Source organism: Tamandua tetradactyla, chromosome 14, assembly GCF_023851605.1.
Source record: "Tamandua tetradactyla isolate mTamTet1 chromosome 14, mTamTet1.pri, whole genome shotgun sequence".
Taxonomy (NCBI): Eukaryota; Metazoa; Chordata; class Mammalia; order Pilosa; family Myrmecophagidae; genus Tamandua; species Tamandua tetradactyla.
Window position 1 is genome coordinate 16,269,605 of NC_135340.1, and position 25,132 is coordinate 16,294,736.

A 25,132-nucleotide genomic window follows, 5' to 3' on the forward strand; every position below is an offset into this window, starting at 1 on the left:
AGCTGTTATAATCTGCTTTAAGATTAAAGCTTGTTTCACTATTTTGATTTCACCTTCCTGAGAGATCACAAATATCACCATCTTGAGATCACAAACTTTCAATTCAAATGCATATTAATTAATCTCTTGATTTAAAGGTATATCTTTAATTAATCTCTCTAGTATTTAGAATAAAATCAAAAAAAGACATCTATTATACTAATAGGGCATTACCTTAGTTTTCATAACTAAAAATTTCTCAATTTCCTACATAAATTTAGTTGATGATCTATGGCCATCACAGCTATCCTTATCTGGCAAGTTATTATGTTTACATTTATTGTTTTTACCCCCAAAAGTTATCAACTATGTGGGAAAATTCTTCAGAAGCATTAATGTATATAAAACTTTCTTGTTAAAATATCAGGAGACACAGGTTGGAAAATAAAATGCTATCTAATTCAATTCTTCAAAGAAAATTCCATCCCATAGAAAGAAAATGGGAAATTTCAACAGCAAATTTCTGTAACATAATTTGAGTACTCACTATACTGGCAAATGACATTGGATAGAATTAGGTACTTAACACAGGCACTTATCCTTCAGAGAATCTAATTTAGGGGTCATAGGAAAATAGGCAACTTTGGACCTTTGACTTTAAAAATGCAGACTTGTTACCTGGATACTGTATACTAATTCAGGGATTTTATTATTTGTGTTTCAGCTTGAATAGCCATTAAAAAAAATGTAACAGTCACTTTTATTGGTCTGCACACACATTACTCTCTATCTCAACTTAAAAAAACTTTTACATGTACTTTTGGTTGTCTCCACATAAAGTAAAAATAAAACTGTTAAGAGAATAATTTATCTTTGTCTATTTTTTAATCTGATTGCCAATTTAATTCTGAATGCGTCTTAACTGGATGCACCGGAGAAAAAGAATTACATAGATATGGTCTATACAATTTATGGCCTTCTCAACTATATTTGGTCCTTTTTTTTAGACTGTAAGCTTCCTATACTCATTAAAAGCACATTTTAAAAAACTGTAGCTATCTTAGAACTTCTATTCACTGAAAAGAAATGGATCAATAAGAGGAAATATTGATGCAAGTCACTAATACAATTTTAAAGCTTCTAGCAACCACATTAAAAAGTAACTAGAGGGCCATGCGATGGTGGCTCAGGGGCAGAATTCTCACCTGCCATGCCGGAGACCTAGGTTCCATTCCCAGTGCCTGCCCATGCAGAAGAAAAAAAAAGTAACTAGAACAAGTTAAATTATATTTATTTAACCCAATATATAAAAAATACTATCATTTCAACATGTAATCAATTATTATTGATAAACTTTACATTCTTGTTTATACTACACTTACAGTATATCTTAATATGGACTAGACACATTTCAAGGGCCTAAGAGCCTCACGTGGCTACTGAATCAGAAAGCACACAGGTTCACAGATTATTATTTAGTTATAATAAGGTGCATTATATTTACATATAATGTATACTATAGATATATAAAGGGGAAGCAGAAAGCATTTGAGAGGTAGAGGCTAGCTGTAGCTATTAAATTTTGATATAAGATTTCATAAAGTCAATAAATCTCCCACTGAATACAAAACTATGGAAACTGTCAATATCAATAATTCATTTATTTGGGTACTAGAGTTACACATTCAAAATAAACTGAACCCCTTATACTCTTACATGGTTGTATCTCTAGATAACATATATGTCAAAAAGAATTGGTGGTCATTTTATCTTTGATCATAATAATTCAATGCTGTAGTATACAATGTTTCTAATTATCATGGAAAATTACTTTATTGACATTTTGGTTTTTATTATAAAAAGCTATTTAAAGTGGTGGTATTACAACAATGTTTTTTAAGTTTCTGTTGTTTCATCAAGTCTCAAATAGTCATGAACTCATTCATTCTATTAAGGAAAAATTTAGATTCTGTGTAAAACTACTCAAAGTATATAAGCATTTGTGCAATTATATATTAATGTTTAAGCTTTTCCAACATCCTTCCTCATATGAAGGCCATAGATACAATATAACAGTAATCTACAGCTTAGGCTACCTATTAACTGATAAATATTTCACATAAACTAAGGTTTTTAAAAACATATTGCCCTGCATAAAGGATTCCAAATATTATTTAGGCTAAAATGATTGTGAAAACTATCTTAAAATTGATCAACTATCATAACCAATTTTTATTCTTTTTTTTCTCCCAGTGATACAAGCTATTTGGCTAATTTGAACTCTTTCAACCTTTCTAAAATATTCTCATCATAGGAATAATTTATGAGACAACTGAAAACATGAATGAACAGAGCAAGTCGTAACTTTCTACAACTGCAAGCAAAATAAGTTTAATAACTATATTATTTAACTATAAACACATACCAATTATGATTTCACAAATTCACAATAATTTCACAAATCATTTATGGATGGAACTTCCCCAATAATAACTATAAAGGAAAATAACAGATTTTATTCATACATGCCTCTCATTTTATTTAAGAACATCTTTACAATCCTTACACTTTGAAAACATCAAAATAGAAGAATCACCAGTCAGATACTAAGTGGGAATCACTGAAACACAGTGTTAGTTCTAATGGATGGATGATTGTGTTTGGTCTTTTGAAACTTTGAAGTATAGGTAAGTCTTGATCACACAAATTAATAAATCCTAAAGCTGAAGTTAACAATAACCATTACACCCAAATTCTACAGCTTAGCCCAGCCAATTTTTCAAAAGGTCAGGTTGTGAACTGGAGAAGATCAGGGAGGTCCACTGCATAGCTTTGTTGCCAGGCATTTCTCGTCTGGATTGTTGCAGGCATTTATTAGTATTCGTCAGCAGACTCAACAAAGCAAACAAGAAATTCAAGCACGAATAATAAAATGAAATGCTGCTATATAACCCTTTGTCATTCAGCAAATATGGGACTTTTTAGCTACATTGTTCCTAAACCTGGGTTACTACTTTAATTTTTCTCCACAGTGCTGACTGAATGAGTATGCATGTGTGTTAAATGCAGAGCTCCCCTAACAACTGCAGGACTGCCATTTAATCTGTTGGTAGATGGACCATTTCCTGTGGGAACCCTAGCTATGATTTCCAGATCCACCAAATAAATCTCAGATTAAGATTCCAAATGAAACCTGCCTTTGGCAGATAAAAAATGTCAAGATGGATATAAACAGTAAAATTATAAACTGTCTAGGTGATGCATGACAAACCAGTGTTCATTTTTTTTTACTGACATGTGCCCAGATACCAAAACTATATGAGACATTCATCAAATGTCACACTTTCATAATATTGGAAGCATCATTAAAACTGTTTGACTAAGGACCTAAAAGTGTTTAAGCAGTAGCTCAAAAGTATATTTGTGCAAAGTAGAAGAATAAATTTACATATCAGCAGCAACTCATAAGGGATGGGTAAATATTCTGTTTATCTCTTATTGTAATTCAGGTTACTTTAAATACAAGATTTTAGGAAATCATTATACTCTATATGGCATCATTACATAACTTTCTATGCAAATGGCATGTTTTATTCAAATGCACCATTTTTCCCGGCAAAAAGAAAATAAAAACAAAAACAAACCAAAGGCATAAAAGGAAAAGCTGGGGGATCCCATTTCATTAATCAACTGTGCCTTGTTAATCAGTGATACTATAGCCTCACCAACCCATGTTATAGTCGGCATTTTAAACTGTAAGCAAAAACATTAAATATTTGAGACATAAAAGCGTGAAAAGAGTAAAATTTTTAACGGATTCATTTCAAATGACTTGGAGGAGGGGAAGAGATTCTTCAACAAGAAAAAAGTAATAAAGGTTCAATATAGAACATCATAGAGAGCAAATGGCCTATTAAAAATGCAGAGGAAGTCTCTGGTGCTAGTGTCTACTGCATTCTCAGGAGATCGAGACGCGTTGTTGTTGTTTTCTATTTTTTTTTTTTAATGAAAATTTTTGTTTTATCTTTGTTCATCTTTCCTGGACTAATAAGCCCTGGTCTTAGCTCTTAGGTTAATTTAAAATTGCAGGCAATGAAGGTTTCTGAAAGGAAACAAACATTTACTGAACTGTAAATAACACCTTTTTTTTTTTAACTTTAAACTCTTAAAAGCTATTAACTAGGCTTCCAGTGACTCCAAATTTTGGAACATTTGGTTTCTTTATAATTTTGAAACTGTTCTCCTTTAAATGGGAATTTTTTCAAGTTATAAAATCTTTACACTTACATTAAACTGTGGAAAAGACACAGAAGAGCTTATACTCAATATTCCAAATCTTAGAATTTGTATACAAACCTGACCCTTTATTCTGTCTTTCCTATCACAGTTACTCTAAAACATGTTGGTTCAAGGAAACTAATGATAAGCCCTTACCTATACTAACCTATTAATCTAAAAATTTTGAAAACAGGGCGGAAAAAGGATGTTAATTAGGAAAGAAATAAAGATATCTTGGGCTTAACTTTGACCATATTTCTGTATGAAAAAAATGCTTAAATCAATGAACACACCATGCTAGTTAACTTTAGAATACAGTGAATTACTGTAGGTATAGCCAGCAGTACCATATTAAAAAGCAGCATTTAATTGTTAATTTTTATATATGTAACAATTTGCAAAACTTACTCAGTTCCTATGCAACAAGTATATTTTATCAATATGAACCAATCAGTTCTAACTTCTAATCCACTAGCATCCTAATTTCAAAGTAGCAAAAGTTCACAATGTATGAAAACTAGATAATAAAAAAGGTGAAATTAGAAAAATAATAATGAAAGGTAAATTGTTTAAAATTGTTTTTTTAACCCTACATCTTACAAGCATAATTTTACCATCTGGCAAAGGAAATTTTACCCAAAAGCTACAGATCAGACTTTTTTTAATTCAGTCACTTAGACTATCAACTAATCTATAAAACCAATTTCAAAAATTTGAAGGCAGTTTTAAGTTTGCTGTTTATACTCCCAAGGAAAAATCATATGAAAAAGGAAAACACAAATTACATCTGAAACTTCTCCCCAAAAGATAAAGTGCCCTCCACAACAGGTTGTTTTGATTCTAAAAATCTAAAAGTTGGAGTATTTGGTGACCCTCTCAAGTTTTTTATTCAACTACTACAGACCAATTTATAAACAAAAAGTAGTGAGTGGACATATGCTAAAATATTTTTTGCCACTTACGAAAAAAAGTATAAATTCAAGAAGTCACATCAGTCCTACTATACAAACAGCCAATCAACTTGGACCATTTCTGTAAACAGCCTTAAATTCAGTTTATACAACAGTGTATATAGATTCATATCTTCAAAATCAACAAAACGTCAATGTACAATCAAAACTTTATAGCAATGGCACTAAAAGAAATAAACACAGTCACAGTCATCCTAACATGATAAACTGAATTTCTAATTTCTAAAAATTAAAGATTCAATAACATTAAATTAAGACTCATTTGATAAGTACGTGTTCTAGGAAGTATGCTGGCATGAAGAGGCCATAACCAGAAATGAATGAAGATTTTATTTGAAGAGCTCACAATCTTCAAGCACAGAGAATTTAAAACAAAACAAAAAGCTTCTGGAACAGTAAAGTAGTTTTTTTCCAATTTCAAAAAATTATTTAATACTTTCATGGCACAGATAAATTTGAAAGAGCTTACATATTAAAAGCAGGTTGGAATTTTCTTAAACCAAAGAAACAGTCACAAGTTCTAGGGGGATTACACCAATAGTAGAGAAATTGGAGGAGAGGTTCTATTAAAAAGGAAATTTACCACTTCACATGCTCATTCTTCTCAGTAATTATAATTTCTACAAAAAGACCAAAGATGTAGTAGGAATTCCATATAAGAGTATAGCCTCAACTGATTTAATGCTAAATATATTGAATGAATAAGTGAGAAAGAGTGGAGGGGGTTGAGGGAAGGGAAGGAAGGAGGGAAAAAGAAAGCTAGTATCTAACAAACTTTTCCCTTCATTAAGAAACTACGCCATAAATATAGTAACATGAATTATTCACATCAGAGATGATGAATCTCAAAACATAGTTCATAGTAAGTTCCATAACCAGTTAGAACCTAAGCTGGCCTTGTAAATATTTTTTTTGTTCTTTTTCATTCCATTATTCCAAGGGGTGGGGAGTGATTCCCATTTATTTGAATAAACATTTAAAATAATACAAGTTCATATTTTTACAAAGGAGTATAACTTCAGTCTAAGAGTAGTCTCAGTATTTCTTCAGGTAATTAAGAAATCCTCTGGCCAGTTGCCAGTGGTCCTAAACCACCCACTCAAGTATACTAGATGAACATGTGTGAGAAACTACTAACTCTCTACGTTAAAACAAATCCTGAGGAGATAAGCAGTAATTTTTTTTAAATGCAATTTTATTGAGATATATTATATATTCACATACCACACAATCATCCAAATTGTACAGTGGTTCACACTATCACCATGTGCATTCATTAACACAATCGATTTTTTTCACAATTGATTTTTGAACATTTTCTTATTCCAAAAAAAGAATAAAAGCAAAAGTGAAAGTGAAAAAGAACACCCAAAACATCCCATATGTCCCCTCCCCCCTATTATTTATTTATTTTTGTCTTTTGTTTTCTTACTCATCTGTCCATACACTAGATAAATGGAATGTTAGTCACAAGGTTTTCATAATCACAGGGTCACACCTTAAAAGCTCTATAGCTATTCAATCATCTTCAAGAATCGAGGCTATTGGATTACAGTTCAATAGTTTCAGGTATTTCCCTCTAGCTACTCCAAAATATCAAAAACTGAAAAGGGATATCTACATACTGCATAAGAATAACTCCCAGATTGACCTCTCAGCACTATTTGAAATCTCTCAGCCACTGAAACTTTATTTTGTTTCATTTCTCTTTTCCTTTTTGATCAAGAGGGCTTTCTCATTCCCAGATAAACAGTAAATTTAATCAAACCTCAGCCATGTTCTTTTTAAGCTCTTCTATAAACAAACTTGCTCCTAAAAAGGACACAAAATATTTTGCAATGCCATTCATTGAAAGATTTTATTGCAATTGGAATTTGAATACAGACAAAATTAGATTTATAATCTAAATGAATATAATCGATTCTGTTACATCCTATCAAATATACTTCATACAAGCTAAACCACTTTGAAAAATCAGATTTCTATGATATTCTGAAAATTATACTTAAAAGAATAGACCACTTATGAAACCAACAGTAACTTTCAAATACTGTTACTTATGCTTTTTAATACTTTGAAATTTTTTTAATAGACCTACCTTATATAGCTGGATGCAGTAATAATGACACCACCATTTATTTAGGGTCTGTAAAATATAATAATCTTTTTTGAGGGGCAGGGGTGGGATCTGTTAAAACCACTATCACTACACAAATTAGTGAAAATAATTGCTCTGGTATATAAAATGCATTTTAAATAAACTCATTTCCTGTTTCAGGCATTGCACTAGGACCTTTACATATGCGATCTCTATTATTTCACAACAGCCCTAAAGGAATTATCTCCTTACTTCATACACAAGAAAATTAAGTTTATAATAGTTAAGAGACTTGTACCCAAGACCAGGTAGGTAGTATGTAGAATATTAAGAACTAGAACCCAGTCTTTTCTAGCTCCAAAACATCCATTCTTTCTACTATATCACTTTACTGCAACTATTAAATGCATTGTTTTTTTAGTGGTTTATCTTCTGCAATAAGCTGAAAGAAACCAAACAAACATTAAATACCTATTTAGAGAAAATGTACCATTACTTATTAGAAAGACAATTATCAAATACAATTTTAAAAATCTTGAAATTAAACGCAGACACGATTAGCTATCTGGATATTTCCAAAACTTTCAAGGAGTATGGAATCATTATACCTAAGGAATAATTTTTTTTCTGACAGCTTCCTTGAGCCAAAATAGATATTCATTTTAAGCAATATGCCATTTCCTTCCTCTCCGCACTGAACATAAAACTGTTTATTAAAATATGAGATTCTACAATCATATTTTAGTCATAATGATCAAAGATACTTAAAAGAATCATAAATACTTTTCTATAGTATTTCTACAGATGCCTATATGAAATATTCACAAATAATGAATTAGTTGTGGATACAATTCTGTTACAGAATAATTATGGACAAAAGGTAACCTTAAAAAAAAATTTGTACTTTGTCAATGGAGAGAAAGATGAATGAAAATCAGTAGTAGCTTGATGGTGGTGCACAGGTTCAAAAATGACAAGCAAAAACAATTAGTAATTTTAACTTAATAAGAAAATAACAAACCACTTTTAAATGCCCTTCCATTAGATTTTAATCCTAGTTATTTATTATGTCCTGTATAAAAACTGTTAGAATCAAGTCTACAAAAATAATTGCCAAACTGTAAAATAAAGAGTATAGCACAGATGTATTTTACTTAAATTCAACAAAATTAGATTTTTAAAAGCATTTGCTAGCCTTAACAAACTGTAAGGATTATATTAACATAGAAAGGTGGTTTTTCCTTAAGTCTTTTCAAGTTTCAGATGAATACAATGATTTCTGATTTAGAATCATGCTTATCTTTTAATCTTAAAAGAAAACTAGTTTAAAAAATGTGACAGATATCTAAATATAAATACATAAATGAAATTATTCTATGTGTGAAACTCAAAGTACACGTGATTTCCTGAAATAATAAACCAAAAAATACTGAAGCAATTCAAAACCTGAGGTTTTAATCTAAACCATCATCAAATTATATGATTCTTGCCATTTCTTATCTTCAATTGGTAATAAATATTTAAAATATAGCAAACTTATTTAATTTTTGTAGGCACAGTAACCTTTTTTAACCTTTCTTAGAGAACACTGACCCCTAAAGGTTCTAAATTTAAATAAGTCCCAATTTTCTAAATGTAACTGGTCTGGATCTCATTTTTACCTACATTATTTTAAGAAGGGACACGTACTGCAGACACATTTATCCATAAACATATAAACTACTTCCACTGGACTGCTGTCCACTACAAAATGATTAGATATTACTGTTAATAAAGAAAAACCACTAAGATTTAATATAAGAAATACTGAGAAAATTAGTAATACTATTTCAAGTAATTAGTCATAAGAGATTTCTGGTATCTGTGCCCTTTTTCTTACATAGGAAAGTAAATGATACAAAGGGTTAAACAGCTAATCGCACTGCAAATCATTATCTTTCTAAGGGTTAACTCTAGGTTACTATAAACTCCTTAAATTATGACCTTCCATTTTCTTCCTATGATAGCAGTAATAAAAAGAACCCTAACCAGAGAGTTTCCAGAAAAAGGGCAAACATCACTTACTTAAGAAGTTACAATTTGTTACCAATTTTCATTTAACAACACGTTTATTTATTCACATGTTGCTTTCATTAACTTAAACTTCGCAGTTATTTAGAGTTTTTTAACTTCTTAAAGCAACTTAAACATATTTTGAAGATGTCTTCACTCATCCCACCTATCAACCTCAACTTTACATTTTCCAAATTGTCTATAATGTCAAAAACAAAGAAAAATGTAAATGACTATATCTGTTAACATTATATATCTCATCAGCTCTTTGACTTAAAATATTTCAGCAGTTTCCACAGTAAAGCTAAGAAAAGAATGGTCATTTGAACCTCCTTATAATGAAATTTGTAAGACAAATCAAAGGTGTATTTGTGTTATACAAGTTTTTAATGAGCTCAGTTTCTTAAAAAAAATAAGTAAAATAATATTAAACTATTTACCAGAGCAGACCAACATTAGCGTAAGACAGAGCCTTGAGGTAATTTGTATTTTAAGATAAATTCCATGAGGCTTGCTATCAATCAAGTAGATGACCATGTGAAATTTAACTGTGTCAACCTATCAAATATCACAAAACTCAAAAAGATCTCATATTCACCTGTTCAATTTTATTTCTTAATAATGTTTCATTAACACTCCTTTATATAAAGGAATGCCTTATACCTACTTTCCATAATAATACATGTAGAATCCATATTTTCGTAATGATGTTTTAACCACCTCTGTTAGTGATCTGTGCCTTCTGCAAACTATCTATGTATCTATATCTTCAACCCTAAAAACCTTCCTTTCCATAAGTGTCCTAGAGTTTCATTATCTTTCTTCCTTAACACCTCTAATGGTTATTCCATATTTATGAGGAATATTTCCTCCACAGCCTCTAGTTCTTATTAAAAATGGTCTCTTTGGATCCCTAAAGATCCTTTGGTCTCTAAGTTGGACCATACGACTTTCATGGCAACGTGGTCTGTGAATAGAGACCATAAGCAATAGGACCATCATTATTTACTCCCTCTTTTCTTATTTCAATACATAAATGAATAAAATGTTTTGAGTGCTTTCAAGAAAGAGAAATGTTTGCTTGCTTAATTAAATAAATGAATTAAAAAGTTACAACAAATTAGTTCCCAGTTTCACATGAATACATCTTCATTGTAGACTTGTTATTAAAAAAAGCTGGGCAGGCCACAGTGGCTCAGCAGGCAAGAATGCTTGCCTGCCATGCCAGAGGACCCGGGTTCGATTCCCGGTGCCTGCCCATGTTAAAAAAAAAAAAAAAAACTGGACCAGAACTAAGTATCACAAAGCCCATGCATCAAAATTATTAACTTTGTAATATCCTCAACTACCTTATTCAAGTTTTATTTACTATTGCTTTATACATAATTCAATCAGTTACCTGGATTCTAAACTCACAGAAAACCCAAAGTCACATATAAGAGAAAGGCTATTAATGGTAGACACAGACAGCAAGAAATTCTAAAACAATATGAAAATCAAAAACAAGTACAGTGGTTCAATGGCAGAATAATCGCCTTTCATGCAGGAGACCTGGGTTCAATTCCCGGACCATGCGCGCGCACACACACACACACACACACACACACAAAAGCAGAAATCAGAAAAAGGTACCCTTTTTACCTAAAAAAGCACAGTATCCCACTATACCTAAAAAGAATATGCAGTTATAACTTATTTAATACAATGATTGTAGAACAGTCCCCCAAAATACCTTAAGCCTTCTAGAAAAGGTAGTAATGTAGTTTATACATGTGAAACAAGGAAACTTTAGGGGAGGAAGAACCAAAAAAGTGAGGGAAGTATATATGTTTTAGTAAGAATCCTATTTTTAAAATAATAAAATTTAAAGGCAACAAAAAAGATAAACATAGGGGTTTAAGCCTACCACTATATATAATATATTCAGAATGATTCTTTTCCCAAGGATTCCAAAGTTATATTTTACAGTAACAGTCCTCAAAAAAAAACACAAGCATCTTTTAAAATCTTTCTCTCATGCACATGTGTGCACACATGCAGACTCTGTCTGCATGTCTCTCTATCCTCTATATCTTTTTCAGGCCACCTCTCTGTCTCTGTCTTTCAGAATGTTTTTCAAATTGTTTCTGTCACTAACTGTTCTCTATCAGATGTGTCACTCTGCTTATGCATATGTGTGTGTATCTTTTTCCCTCTGTGCTTCTCTGTCTACATGTCTGTCTCTGAGTGTTCTCTCTCTCAGTTTCCATCTGCAAGTCTCAGTTTCCAACTGCATGGTTCTCTGTCTCTGTCTGTGTGTCTCTGTCTCTGCGCATATCTTTACGAATGTCTCTGTATCTCTCTCAGTATACATCTGTCTGTATACGTGTTTCTGAATGTGCCCCTCTATGTCTGTGCGTCTCTCTGTATCTGCATATTTCTTTGTAAGTTTAAATATGTGTCTCTCTGTCTCTCTTTTAAAACTCTGTATCTACATATACATCCATATGTCTCTCTCATTATCTTCTGTTTCTCTCCCTCTTCACTCTATGTATCTTATCTGTATGTTTGTCTTTCTATATATGTCTCTTTCTCTGGTGTCTTTTTGTTTCTGTCTTGCTCACTTGTGGGGGGCTGGGGGGCTTTCTATCATCTGTCTATATATATATATGTCTCTTTCACTGTGTGTCTCTTGTCTCTGTGTCTCTCTCTATATATCTTTCCCTGCATATGACTGTGAATATGCGAGTATTGTTGTGTCTCTATCTCTCTATCTCTTTTTATTCTGTCTCTTTCTGTATCTCTCCTTCAGTCTATGTCTCTTACTGTCCCTCTTGCTCTAAGATCTCTTTTTCTGTCACTGTTGTGTGTCTCTCTGAATATGTGCATGTTATTCTCTATAACATGAATATGCGCCTGCCTGTGTCTGAGTATCTCCCTCTTTGAATGTTTCCCTCCCTGTGTTTCTGTATTTCTTTCTTTCCCTAAGTGTGCCTTCTGTGTGTGTATCTCTCTGCCTATCATTCTCAGTCTCCTCGCTGTTTCTTTTTATGTATGTTTCTTTCTCTCTGCTTGTCTTTTTTCCTGCTTCTCTCTCAGTGTCTCATTGTGTTTGTCTCTTTCTCTGCATATGCATGTCTCCTTCTCTACCCACCTTTTTCTAGCTGTCTCTTTTGCAGTATGTAGATCTCTTTGTGTATGTCTCTTTCTTTGTGTGTCTGCGTACCTCTGTATAATATACTAGTTAGAACAAACATCATTCAGTGCGTTGAACTAGCACAACACATTGGGTTTGGTCTTAATACCTTAAAAGTCCTTAACTTTTGACCATTCCTCCATCTGTACTTCTGTTCTTGTTTGCTCTGGCAATGTCTCTGGATTTTGCACCAAGATTTGAAGCTAAAATAAAGCCAACTCAGGATAAATAAACTTTAAAAAATATATCAGAATACACCTAAATCTTACCTTTGTTTAACAGGGAATTTACAAGACAAATGGTTTTCTAAAACATTTATAATGGGACAATGAACTGTGTATTTGAACAACTGAAACTGAATCTTTTTCTACAAAAAGAGGTCCTTAATTCACACATATTTTAGTAAGTACAATTCAGTTTAAGCTTCTAAACATCCTTACTTCTTCAGGCACAGGACCATTTAATTTGTCTTTCCAACTATAACTTCAATATTTAAGAAAAGTAAAATTTTCACCGTATTTGTCATAAATTTTATACCAAAAACTTTAAATTTATTGGATTGTATACTTTCATATAAAACAAAAGTAATTTAACAATACCATTCTAATTAGAAGAAAATAAAGACCATCATTAACTTGTGGAATTAATGGCATTTTTCTCTTGTATTTGTTTTCACAGTAAACATGAAAAGTTATACAAATATCCTGTTGCATGTTTTTTAGGAGAATAAAGTTAGATTTCCCTCATAACTAGAACCTTACGTTTTTTAAAAAGTCCTCAAATAAAGCTGTAGTAAGCTTCTCCTTTTCCAATTCTATCTAAATATGTTGATATGCAATTGGCAATCTTTTTCTAAGTTCCTCATTTACTTTTGGATTAGTTGAAAATATAGGAAGTTATTAATATCAAAGAAATATGTTCCAGTCAATGAAACCATTTCCCTACATATTGCCCAAAAAGGTTAATAATAATTGCAGTCTTTTAATAAGAGATTCATATAGGAAGACATGTGGAAAATACAGTCTTTAATAACCTCTGGAGTATTTTAAAACATGTCTTACAGGCCTTAATGTGCCTAATAATATACCATTTAAAACCATAATTTTATCCCTCTGCAATATACAGTCACTCTTCCTCATCATTTACCCAGCTAATGAATGCCAGCAATTAGTAAAATGTAATCCCACTGCACAATCATTTTAATGCTTTTAGCACTCAGAAAAGTAAACACAAAATTAATACTGCTCAAGCCATATCAGATCCTAGTTGGAAGCAAGCAATTATAGTTCAGCTCCTCAGGTGTAATTAAATGATTGGAATGATTTAGTTCCATAAATGCAAGTTAATTCATAAGCAAGCAACAAATATACTGGGAGTAATTACAAGAAACATTGACAGTCTAAGCAGGACAAATTCTTTTGAGCCTGACACAGTAAAATGCTGCCCTCTCCTGGGCATATTAATGAGTATCTCAGAGCCCAAAAAAAGCTAACTACAAAAATAATAACCAATGTATCAATAATCAATGTATCAGATAATTTCACAATATAAGCCATAATATAATTTATAGATACGCCAATAATTAATGGTTTTCCCAATAAAGCTCGGGATATAGTCCCAACACACACCAGGCAATTCTTATACCTTCTAATGAAAACTACTTTATTCACATATAACGCTGGAAGACAGACTACAAGTGAACTTCTAGTATCCATTTGTACTCCCAGGCCAACACTTATGTTTTCTCATAGGTAAGCCTTAACTAAATTGTTACAGATAACAGCTAAACTAGGCTTTTATAAATAATAAATTTTCCACAGAAAAATAACATCTGAAAACTGCTACGCAGAATACTTAGTATTATCATGACTTTACATAATGGTCTAAAGTTAATTGTTTTCAATGAGCCTCAATAATAAGATAAAACCTTTTGTCATTAGAACCATGTTTTAAAAGGTTAAGAAGAGCAGGTATAATACAAAATAAAATACATCCCAGTTTTATTTAAGCATTTCTATCTTTTTACTTTCTTAGTCTAAATTCAGTATGAATTTACTTGAATACTATTCAGATGGTTCTCAAGTAAACTTTTGACACTAAACTTTTAGAAGAATATTTATTACACTTTTATATTGTGCTATAAGTATAATCAATAAGTCTGGTATAAATGAATGTATTTGTTGCAATACAGCATCCTTCCTTTGCCTTTTTGCAGAATTGAACACCTTCTGTAATAAATTACTGCTAATAGTATAAAAAATGCTCAATTTTTCAATAAATGCAAATGGTATTTGGAGAGGATAATGTTTAACACTACCAATATGGGGGTGGGGGGTAGGATGAAGCCTTAAATTAATGCCCTTCTAATTTGCTTTCAAACGCTTTAAAATAACCATATTCTAAGTCACATCTTGGGCAAGCTATAAAAATAAAATAAGTCAAAAAATTAAAAAGTCCTGCCAGTAAGTTTAAAATGTATGGCACATTTGCTTTGCCCTTTGATGTCACAGTCTTATTTTTCAATTCATATCTTGTACACTGTAAGTTAATTGCTTTTGGAAAGTACTTATTATTCATGTAAAAATTAATGTGCCAATGTGTTTAAATCCTCTTAAATGACCATTCATCCATCTTTCTTCTTTAAGTGCCAATGAAATCTGCCAAGATGTAAATGCAAAATGATCTTAAAGAAAGTTCTAATAGAGATTTTTTCTGCTAACATTTTTTCATAGTCACCAACTTTACTTAAATTCCATTAATTTTTTAAGCTACTTTTAATAAATTCACCAAGTAAAATTTTTAGGCCCCATAGTCTGTCATTTGTGTTCCAACTGACATTATGAATATTAATAACAGTGTTATCCTGATTAAATAGGCTTCATATGAAATCCCTGTGAATCCTATAGCTCAGACATCTCATTTTTCCAACTCTTTATGAATTTGGATTCAGACATTAAACTAGAAAAATCTTAAAAAAAGAGAGAGAGACTTAATGGAACATCTGCATATTCTTAGACAAAAATTAGATGTTCTAATGATTTAAACAATTAATACATATATCCACATACTGTAATAGAAATCCAAGATTTCTGTAAACATGCAACATATTCTATTCCTATCCTCTTTAGGACAAAGGATTAAAACCAATAAAATATTAATTTATACTTTCTGTAAAGAGATATTTTCAACCTAAAATTACATATTCACATTAAAACTAGTGAAATTATTTTTGTAGTACACAATCAGATAAATTAGGTTTCTTAATCGAAATGCTAACTTATTATATCACAGACAAAATATAAGTTAATTCCTTCAATATTACTAATATACACCAGGTTCTAGAAGCAAATTAAAATCAATTTCCAATTACCATTTATTTGTTTATAAGCTGTTCTGGGACAAACTGACCATGTGAAAAAAAGAAAAAAAAGGGGGGAAACTCTAATATAACTAACAGAATAGACCATATTACCATCATTAGATTAAATTCTTTTCTAACACATACTCCTAAACTCATTCCTATTACTTTTAATTCTCAAAGGAAGTGATTCTCATTAAGTAGAAGGAAAAATAATAATTAAGCAAACTGTGTACACTTCTCTCTCTAGATACATGGGGATCTCAACATAAGTACCAAAATTTCTTACATTTACCCCATCAAAAAACGCAGATTGAAAAAAATTTAAGCAAACAATTCTGCTCTAAAATGTAACTTGACTCTCTGTTTATTTAGCATTAAAATACTTCACGAAATAAAATTTGTTCTTTGATCAGTCTAAAATTTCTAAAATGCCTAAGAAATTCTGATATTTCTCCTTTAAAAATAAATAATGTTTCTTTGATAAGGAGGCATTTACAAATGAAAATTCATTCCCCAGTGTGACACCATCCAAAAATTTTAAAAACTTGTTTTAAATAGGAGATGCTCTTCTCACCTTCCTCCACAAAAGCCACACTCTGGCAAAGCTTTCTGGGCTAACTTTAGTTAATGGAATTTTTTTCACAACTGTTTAGTTTAATCATAAGTTTGTATAAATTAGATCCAGTCATGTGAAACTAGGAATCACTTATACTATTACTCTTTAAACACCTCTAAATTTTGTATTTCCTAGATTAAGAAATGCTGATAATTTTCTGAATGGCCAAAGGAGAGCATTGTATTTTTAAGAATCAAATACTTTACTCCATATCACAATATATATAAGTATATGTACTACTGATGTATTTTCACCTTATTATTTAAAACCCTTCCAAACATTCACAGCCCCTTGCACATTCTCTTCCAAAAAGAATTTCTTTGATCCACTGTTCACTCTCTACCAAGCTCCAGACAACTCAAGTTCCTTCAAGCCAGGGAAAGCAAGAGGAGTGTATGGTGGTTAGAGAGAAATGATAAAGGATAAAAGTGGTCCTACATAATTAAGAATACATATACTGCTTGACCCCTCAGTTCCACTACTAAAAATATTTACAAAAATATGCAAAACATATTGTCATGTACAATGATATCCACTGAAGTATTTATTTGTAAGAGCATATATCAGTCACACTCCAATCACACTAGACTTCATGTTCCTCAAACACACCAAGCTTATTCTTGCCTCAGAGCTTTTATATTTCCTATTCTTTCTACCTAGAATTCTCTTTTCTACATCTCTTAACCACTTCAGGCCTTGCTCAAAGAATCCTTTCTTAAAAACTTTTGCCCAGCCATCCTAACTCAACTAGAAACTTTTCTCTGATCATATTACCCTATTCTGCTTTCTACATGAAACTGATTTCTTTATGTTTCATTTGATTTTGATATATTTCAACCAACACTATATATGTAAGTTAAATGCAAGCAGGGACTCTGATTTTCTCCTTCATCTCTGTATTCCTAGATGAGTCTCTAGCATACAATAGTTACTCAGTATACATTTGATGAATGGATGGGAAAGATGAATTGATGATCAGCAGAGAACCAGAAATAACATAAATTTCCATCAATAGAGAACTGGAAAATAAACTGTGGTACAACCACATAGAAAATCCACACGGTTTGTACCACAAATGCCAGAAATCTATATGTACAATATGTGGAAAGATTCTTTCACTAAACATTTGCTAAGTACCTATATACTTATATGAGGACACTGTTCCAAGGGTCAAACATAAAATGGTGAATAAGACAAACAAATTCCCTATCCAAAATTTATCTTTAACTAAAACTATTGGTAGAGAGCATGGACAAATTATTTTTAAAGATAAAATTACTTATATATACATGCATGCTTGAATAAGCACAGTATTTTTTCTAGAAGGACATACTGATTACTTTGAGGAAAGGTTGTAAGAGTTGGGATGGGGAAGTTGAGAAAATGAAGGAAAGAAACGTTCGTATTTTATCTGTCTATAATTTTATTAAATGTTTATTAATTAACTTAGAATTTAACAGGAAACTGTGAAGGAAGCCACATGACCCTTGTGTGATTCAAAAACAAATACAAAGGAAGTAATCTTTATGACTCCTTTGAAATTATGAAAAAATTATTATTGCCTAATTAACCTTTTATAAGTATACTTTGGTATGGTTGGTTGATTGTATGCTTGCTTGGCTGGTTTGTTTAAGTACAGTGAAAAGTATAAAATAAACCAAAATATGGCAGAAATATTAAAAACAACGCTGAAATACTGAATAAGTTATTAAATTGGAGAAGCGCAAGTTTTTGGAATAGAAAAATTTTAAATGTATGAAAGAGTCTCCTGAGAATTAAGCAAATACTTCTCAAAACAACCATATTGGTTTGTTCAATTAAAGACTATTTACAATAGTCAGAGTTCCGAAACTTATGTTTAAAAAATCTGTAATAAAAATAAATTGCTCTATATTATGACTATGGGATGCTTGCCATAGATGATTCCTATATTATTACTTTAAAAATATAAAGAAATATTCTAACCAAAAAACCCTTTATTTCCCGTCATTGAAAGTCATGCTTGAATAAGGACATTAAATTAGGAAGAAATAAATATTTGGTGTTTGAAATATACGGCTTTCACATTTTCAAGATTTGGAGGGCAAAACAATGCATTTTGAATATTACAATAGTCTTCATTGCCAGTTGCAAATGACATTTAGAGACTGGGTATAGCACTGCATAGCCTACTGACAAAGAATGCAAACTCTAAACTAGCATTACTTTTAGAGAGCTAACAATAAGATACGAGGATTTACTAAAATATCCTGAAACGTTTTGCCGTAGGCCAAACTAAACTAAATCACTTAATCTAGCATGGGTACAGAATATAAAAACAAAGTTCGCTTATAGAACAGTTTCTCCAGGGAACAAACAGCCTGTTTTCTTAAGATCCATGTGGGTGCCAAGTTCTGATGCAATGACACACTCCTTTACACAAAGGCTTACACTTCCACATAACCAACTGAAGTTCTTGACAAAACCAAGGTAAGAAAGTATGAGAGCAAGCTACATTGATCTATAATGACAACTGGAATGAGTGGTCACTTGAAATCAAATAAAACAATGGCTATCACAAAATGGCTTTCTAAAATAAAGTAAAAGTTCTTTATTTGTTCATCAAACACCACACGATTACTAATGGATTTTCTCAACCTGAACAAAAGCTATTTAGTAATTCTTTATACAATCTAATAACAAGTACTAAAAAAGGGAGACATTAACAGAGACAAAATACCCAAGTAAAATAAATAAAAACTAATAGATTATACTTCAACTTTTGAACAGTTACAATTTTATAATCAATACTATACTTAGCTAATCCCCATGGAATGGCACTAACCTGCAAATTAAGTATTTCACCTTTTTTTTTTTTATTAATTAAAAAAAAAAAATTAACTGACACAACATTTAGAAATCATTCCATTCTACATATGCAATCAGTAATTCTTAATATCATCACATAGATGTATGATCATCATTTCTTAGTACATTTGCATCAATTTAGAAAAAGAAATAGCAAGACAACAGAAAAAGAAATAAAATGATAATATAGAGAAAAAATAAAAATAAAAAATACAAAAAGTATATAAAAAAACAGAACAAACAAAAGAAAAAAAACTATAGCTCAGATGCAGCTTCATTCAGTGTTTTAACATAATTACATTACAATTAGGTAGTATTGTGCTGTCCATTTTTGAGTTTTTATATCTAGTCCTGTTGCACAGTCTGCATCCCTTGAGCTCCAATTACCCATTATCTTACCCTATTTCTAACTCCTGATGGTCTCTGTTACCAATGACATATTCCAAGTTTATTCTCTAATGTCGGTTCACATCAGTGGGACCATACAGTATTTGTCCTTTAGTTTTTGGCTAGTATCACTCAGCATAATGTTCTCTAGGTCCATCCATGTTATTACATGCTTCATAAGTTTATTCTGTCTTAAAGCTGCATAATATTCCATCGTATGTATATACCACAGTTTGTTTAGCCACTCGTCTTGTTGATGGACATTTTGGCTGTTTCCATCTCTTTGCAATTGTAAATAATGCTGCTATAAACATTGGTGTGCAAATGTCCGTTTGTGTCTTTGCCCTTAAGTCCTCTGAGTAGATACCTAGCAATGGTATTGCTGGGTCGTATGGCAATTCTATATTCAGTTTTTTGAGGAACCGCCAAACTGCCTTCCACAGTGGTTGCACCATTTGAAATTCCCACCAACAGTGGATAAGTGTGCCTCTTTCTCCGCATCCTCTCCAGCACTTGTCATTTTCTGTTTTGTTGATAATGGCCATTCTGGTGGGTGTGAGATGATATCTCATTGTGGTTTTGATTTGCATTTCTCTAATGGCCAGGGAAGTATTTCACTTTTGACATTGTGATATTAAAGAAAACTCCTAGCTTACAGAACACAATTATTAGTAACAGAACCTTTGAAAACAGTAAATATTAACCTTATACCTCTAATTTCCTATTCAACATCACTAGTCACAGCCTTCACCATACATTTTTCTGAGACATTACAAAGCTTATGTAATTTTTTAGAGTCCTTCTTAATAAATTTTTTCATGAAAATGATGTAAGAGTCTGATCCTAAAATAAATATCCCATAGTTAATTCATGTAGAATAAAACTACAATAAGGAGGAAAGGAAGCCAAACCATATTCAGAAATTTTCTTAAGAAAGAAATGTTTTACTTTTTTTGTTTTCTTAAGAAGAAGTTATGAAATAATTTAACTATAAATTATAAGTAAATATCAAATTACCTTTTTTACCATACTTTATAGTTTATTAGGATGTATAAGTAAGTATTCATAAGAAATCTGTTTCAGAAAATACATTTCAACTACAACCTTAAAACAGCAAATCAACTGAATTTAAAATGTTACCTAAAAAATAAGTAATAGTACAACTGCATAGAATTCCAAAGTATTAAATAAATTAAGCAAAGTGTTTTGGTTTGCTAAAGCTGCCAGAATGCAACACAGCAGAAATGGACTGGCTTTTACAAATGGGATGTATTAGTTTACAAATTTACAGTTCTAAGGTCATAAAAATGTCCAAATTAAGGCATCAACAAGAAGATACCTTCACTGACGAAAGGCTGATGGCGTTTGGAGTTCCTGTGTCACACAGGAAGGTAAATGACAATGTCTGCTGGTCCTTCCCTCGGCTTCTAGCTTTCAATGGTTATCTCCAAAATGTCTCTGGGCATTTCTTTCTCTCTTCGCTTCTCAGAGGGTGTTTTCTTTCTCCATCTTCAAACATCTCTGAGCTCTCAGCTCTCAGTCCTCACCTTAAGGATTCCTGTAAAGGATTAAGACTCACCTTGAATTGGGTGGGTCGTAACTCCATGGAAACAATCTAATCAAAAGGCCCCACCTGCAGTTGGTCTACACCCACAAGAATGGCTTAGGAAAACAAGGCTTTTCTGTGGTACATGACGGTTTCATACTAGCACATTCCACCCTCCTAGAACACCAAAAGACAAGTTATTTCCATATACAAAATACATTCATTCCATCACAATATCACGAAAGCTCTAAATCATTTCAGTAAATACTAATACAACACAAAGTCAAAAAGAGTACAAAGTCTCAATATAATCAGTTACAGGCATGGTCTATTCTAAGACAAAATTCTCTGCTGGCTGTGGACCTATGAAACACAGAATAAATTATGTGGTTCCAGTACAAAAAGGAGGAGAGCCCATGCAGCCAGTGACCTTTAGAGATGAAGAAGGAAAATGCCTTCTAAACTAAATGTGCAAAGTGCAGCCTGGCTTCTCCTTGAAGCTAACAGTGCAATGCATCAGGAAAGAAATAAGCTGAGAACTGAACTCTTGGGTACAAAGAAACCAGAAATTTATGATCTTGAAAAATCTGGGCTTCTAGGAAGGTGGCCCCAGAGAATAGTGCCCCACATGAAGATTTAACCAAATGTGGACCTGTCAGCCATTTCAGAAAAAGCCAGGATTGGAGATGAAGCTATCCAGAAAGGACTTGTGGACACTCCTCCTGTCTGATGGGCATGATCAGAGCCTACTGCACAGAAAGCCAACAAGAGTGCAGTGAGATCTGTATAAATGCAACTGCTGCCAGTCTGGACTAAAGGTCTCAGAAAAGGGACAAAGTAAACGTAAAATAACTTCAGAGGCAAAACTATGGAATCTAAGGTCTAAAGTCAAGAAACCATGGGTCAGGAGAGCAGAGACCCACCCAAGCACTTGGACAGGGTGAGCCTGCCCAGAAGGCAGAGGGTGGGCCTTCCACTTCACTGTAGTGCAACAGCTGTGCCGTCTCAGGCCTTGGAGAGGGTGGAGCACATTGCTTGGGCACTGGGGAAAGCCTGATGGCCACCAAATGAAGGGGCTGAGCATGTGCCCTGGAGAAGGCAGAGAGCCTAGGTGCGGCACTGTTGCTTGGAAAGGGTGGAGGCGAGAAAAAGATGGTCCTCCCAATGTCCCCCAAGGTTGCATTTGGAGAGAGGCGGGCTGCTGCATAGGGCCTTGGAAAGGGTGAAATTGCCACGTTCTAAAACCCCGAAGATAAATAATTCTCAGAGTTTGAAATCTAATGGAGTTTGACCTGTAGGTTTTCAAGACTGCTTGGGCCCAATAACCCCTGTGTTCCTTCCAACTTCTCTCTATGGAAATGGGGGTATTTATTCTATGACTGTCCCTCCTTTGTATGTGGGCAATAAATAATTCCTTCTGAGTTTCACAGGTCCAGAGCTAAAGGAGAATTTTGCCTTAGGACAGACCATGCCTGCAACTAACTTTGATGAGATTGTGCACTGTTTCTGACTTTGTACTGCATTTGTATTGTTACTGAAATGGTTTAAGACTTTCTGATATTGTTATGGAATTAATGTATTTTCATTTGGAAAGAACATGTCTTTTAGGGGTCCAAAGGGTGGAATGTGCTGGCTTGAATTTGTGCTTATTTACCCCAGAAAAGCCATGTCTTTTAATCTTCATTCAATATTCCTGCATGAGAGCTTTTTGATTATCCATGAAGATGTGACATACCCAATTGTGGGTGGTAACTTAAAATTAGATGGTTTCCATGAAGGTGTGTCTCCACCTATTCAAAGTGGACCTGCTTACTAGCCCTTTAAGAAGGAACAATTTTGGAAAAAGTTTTAGAGCCCACACAGCCAGAGACCTTTGGAGATGAAGAAGGAAAATGCCCCTGGGGAGCTTCACGAAACAAGAAGCCTGAAGAGAAAGCTAGCAGACATCACCATGTTCACCACGTGCTTCCCGGTTGAGAGGAAAACCCTGCATGTCATCAGCCTTCTTGAACCAAGGTATCATTGCCTGGATGCCTTAGATTGGACATTTCTATAGCCTTGCTTTAATTTGGACATTTTCACAGCCCTAGAACACGTAAACATGAAACTTAATAAATTTCCTTTTAAAAAGACCAAAAAAAAAAAAAAAAAAAAAAAAAACAGTCATAGGATAAATGTTCTCACTGCCACAGCGAGAAATTGAAAGGAAATCTGTTTGGAACTCAAACAGTTCCAAAAACCTGCAGGCATACTTCAATAGACTTTAGGGTCTGAGAATTATTTATAGAATGATGTTTTATCCTAAGAAGTTGAGAGAGTGACATTCCCACCTCCTCCAAGAACTTACGCAGCAACCCTGCTCTCTCCAAACACTGGGGTGAGGGTTTTAACATATGCAAGCATTGGGGAGACTACCTTGATCATGGTCCCACCCTCTTCAAGCATCAGAGTGTCATTGGGCTCTCCATCATCTCCAGAGTACAAGCTCAATCCCTTCAGAACAGTGGGGCAGTGGCAAGGCTCTCCCCAGTCCCTAAGGAATAGGCTCCTTCTCTAAACCTGGGGCAGCAAAATTTCCTGAACACCGGGGCGGCCAGGCCTCTCTGTAAACTCCAGGGCAAACTCACCCCTTTACATACATGGTTCTGCCTCTAAAGTCTTTTTTCCTTCAAACTGTTGCTTTTCTGTCCCTTTTAGTCCAGAATGGCAGTGGTTTCATTTATATAGATACCTCAATAAACTTGTTAGTTTTCTATACAGCATACAGAGATACCAGCCATTAGACAATAGAACTTTCCACAAATCCTCCCTGGATAACACCATTTCCAACCCTGACTTATACTGAAATGGCTGGATGGTTCCATGCTTGGCTAAATCCTCATGCGAGGTACTATTCTCTGGGGACTCATTCTCCAAAACATTCAGAATGTTCCAAACTATCAGTTTCTGGTTTCTTTGTAACTAAGGGTTCAATTGTCAGGCAATCCCTTTCCTCTCACGTTTTACTACAGGCTGCAAGCAGAAGCCATGCTGAATTCTCCACATTTAGTTTGAAAATTTCCTCAGCTAGATATCCCACCTCATCGCTTTCAAATTCTCCCTTCCATACAACACCAGCACTCAATTTGCCAATTTCTCTGCTACTTTAAAACTTGTTTGCAATGACACATCCTTCATTTCTGTCTAAGACCTCACTAGAAGTACCTTTAGAGTCCATATTTCTACCTACAGTCTCTTCAAAGCAATCCTCATAATTATCCAGAATCTTCTGCTTATCCACTTAGAAAGTAATTCCAGTATTTTTGGTATTTGCATCAGGCAGCACCCCACTCCTCTGGTACCAGTGGTGTGGGGTGTGTCAAGATATCCCCTCTTAGGGCACACTTATCCACTGTTGGTGGGAATGTCAAAGGGTGCAACCACTGTGGAAAGCAGTTTGGCGGTTCCTCAAAAAGCTGAATATAGAACTGCCATACGACCCAGCAATACCATTGCTAGGTATCTACTCAAAGGACTTAAGGGCAAAGACACAAACGGACATTTGCACACCAATGTTTATAGCAGCATTATTTACAATTGCAAAGAGATGGAAACAGCCAAAATCTCCATCAACAGAAGAGTGGCTAAACAAACTGTGGTATATACATACGATGGAATATTATGCAGCTTTAAGACAAGATAAACTTATGAACCATGTAATAACATGGATGGACCTAGAGAATATTATGCTGAGTGAATCCAGCCAAAAACTAAAGGACAAATACTGTATGGTCCCACTGATGTGAACGGACATTCGAGAATAAACTTGAAATATGTCATTGG

At 33.2% G+C, this 25,132-nt stretch overlaps 1 protein-coding gene across 10 annotated transcripts in view; it reads right to left on the minus strand.

Moving 5' to 3' along the window:
- Window positions 1-25,132, minus strand: part of MIPOL1 (mirror-image polydactyly 1) — a 503,449-nt gene that overhangs the window by 326,755 nt on the left and 151,562 nt on the right. The window contains exon 2 of one of the 10 annotated variants that reach the window (XM_077126911.1): window positions 21,104-21,322. The exons of 5 other annotated variants lie outside the window; for them this stretch is intronic. Coding sequence is in view for 2 of the 5 variants with exons in the window: in XM_077126910.1 (XP_076983025.1) it covers window positions 1,185-1,191 (7 nt within the window). In the remaining 3 variants the exon portion in view is untranslated. Of the gene's footprint in view, window positions 1-1,184; window positions 1,230-7,326; window positions 7,774-12,662; window positions 12,757-21,103; window positions 21,323-25,132 lie in introns of those variants that run through there. 4 more of the 10 variants (XM_077126914.1, XM_077126916.1, XM_077126910.1 and 1 more) reach the window with 4 other exon arrangements.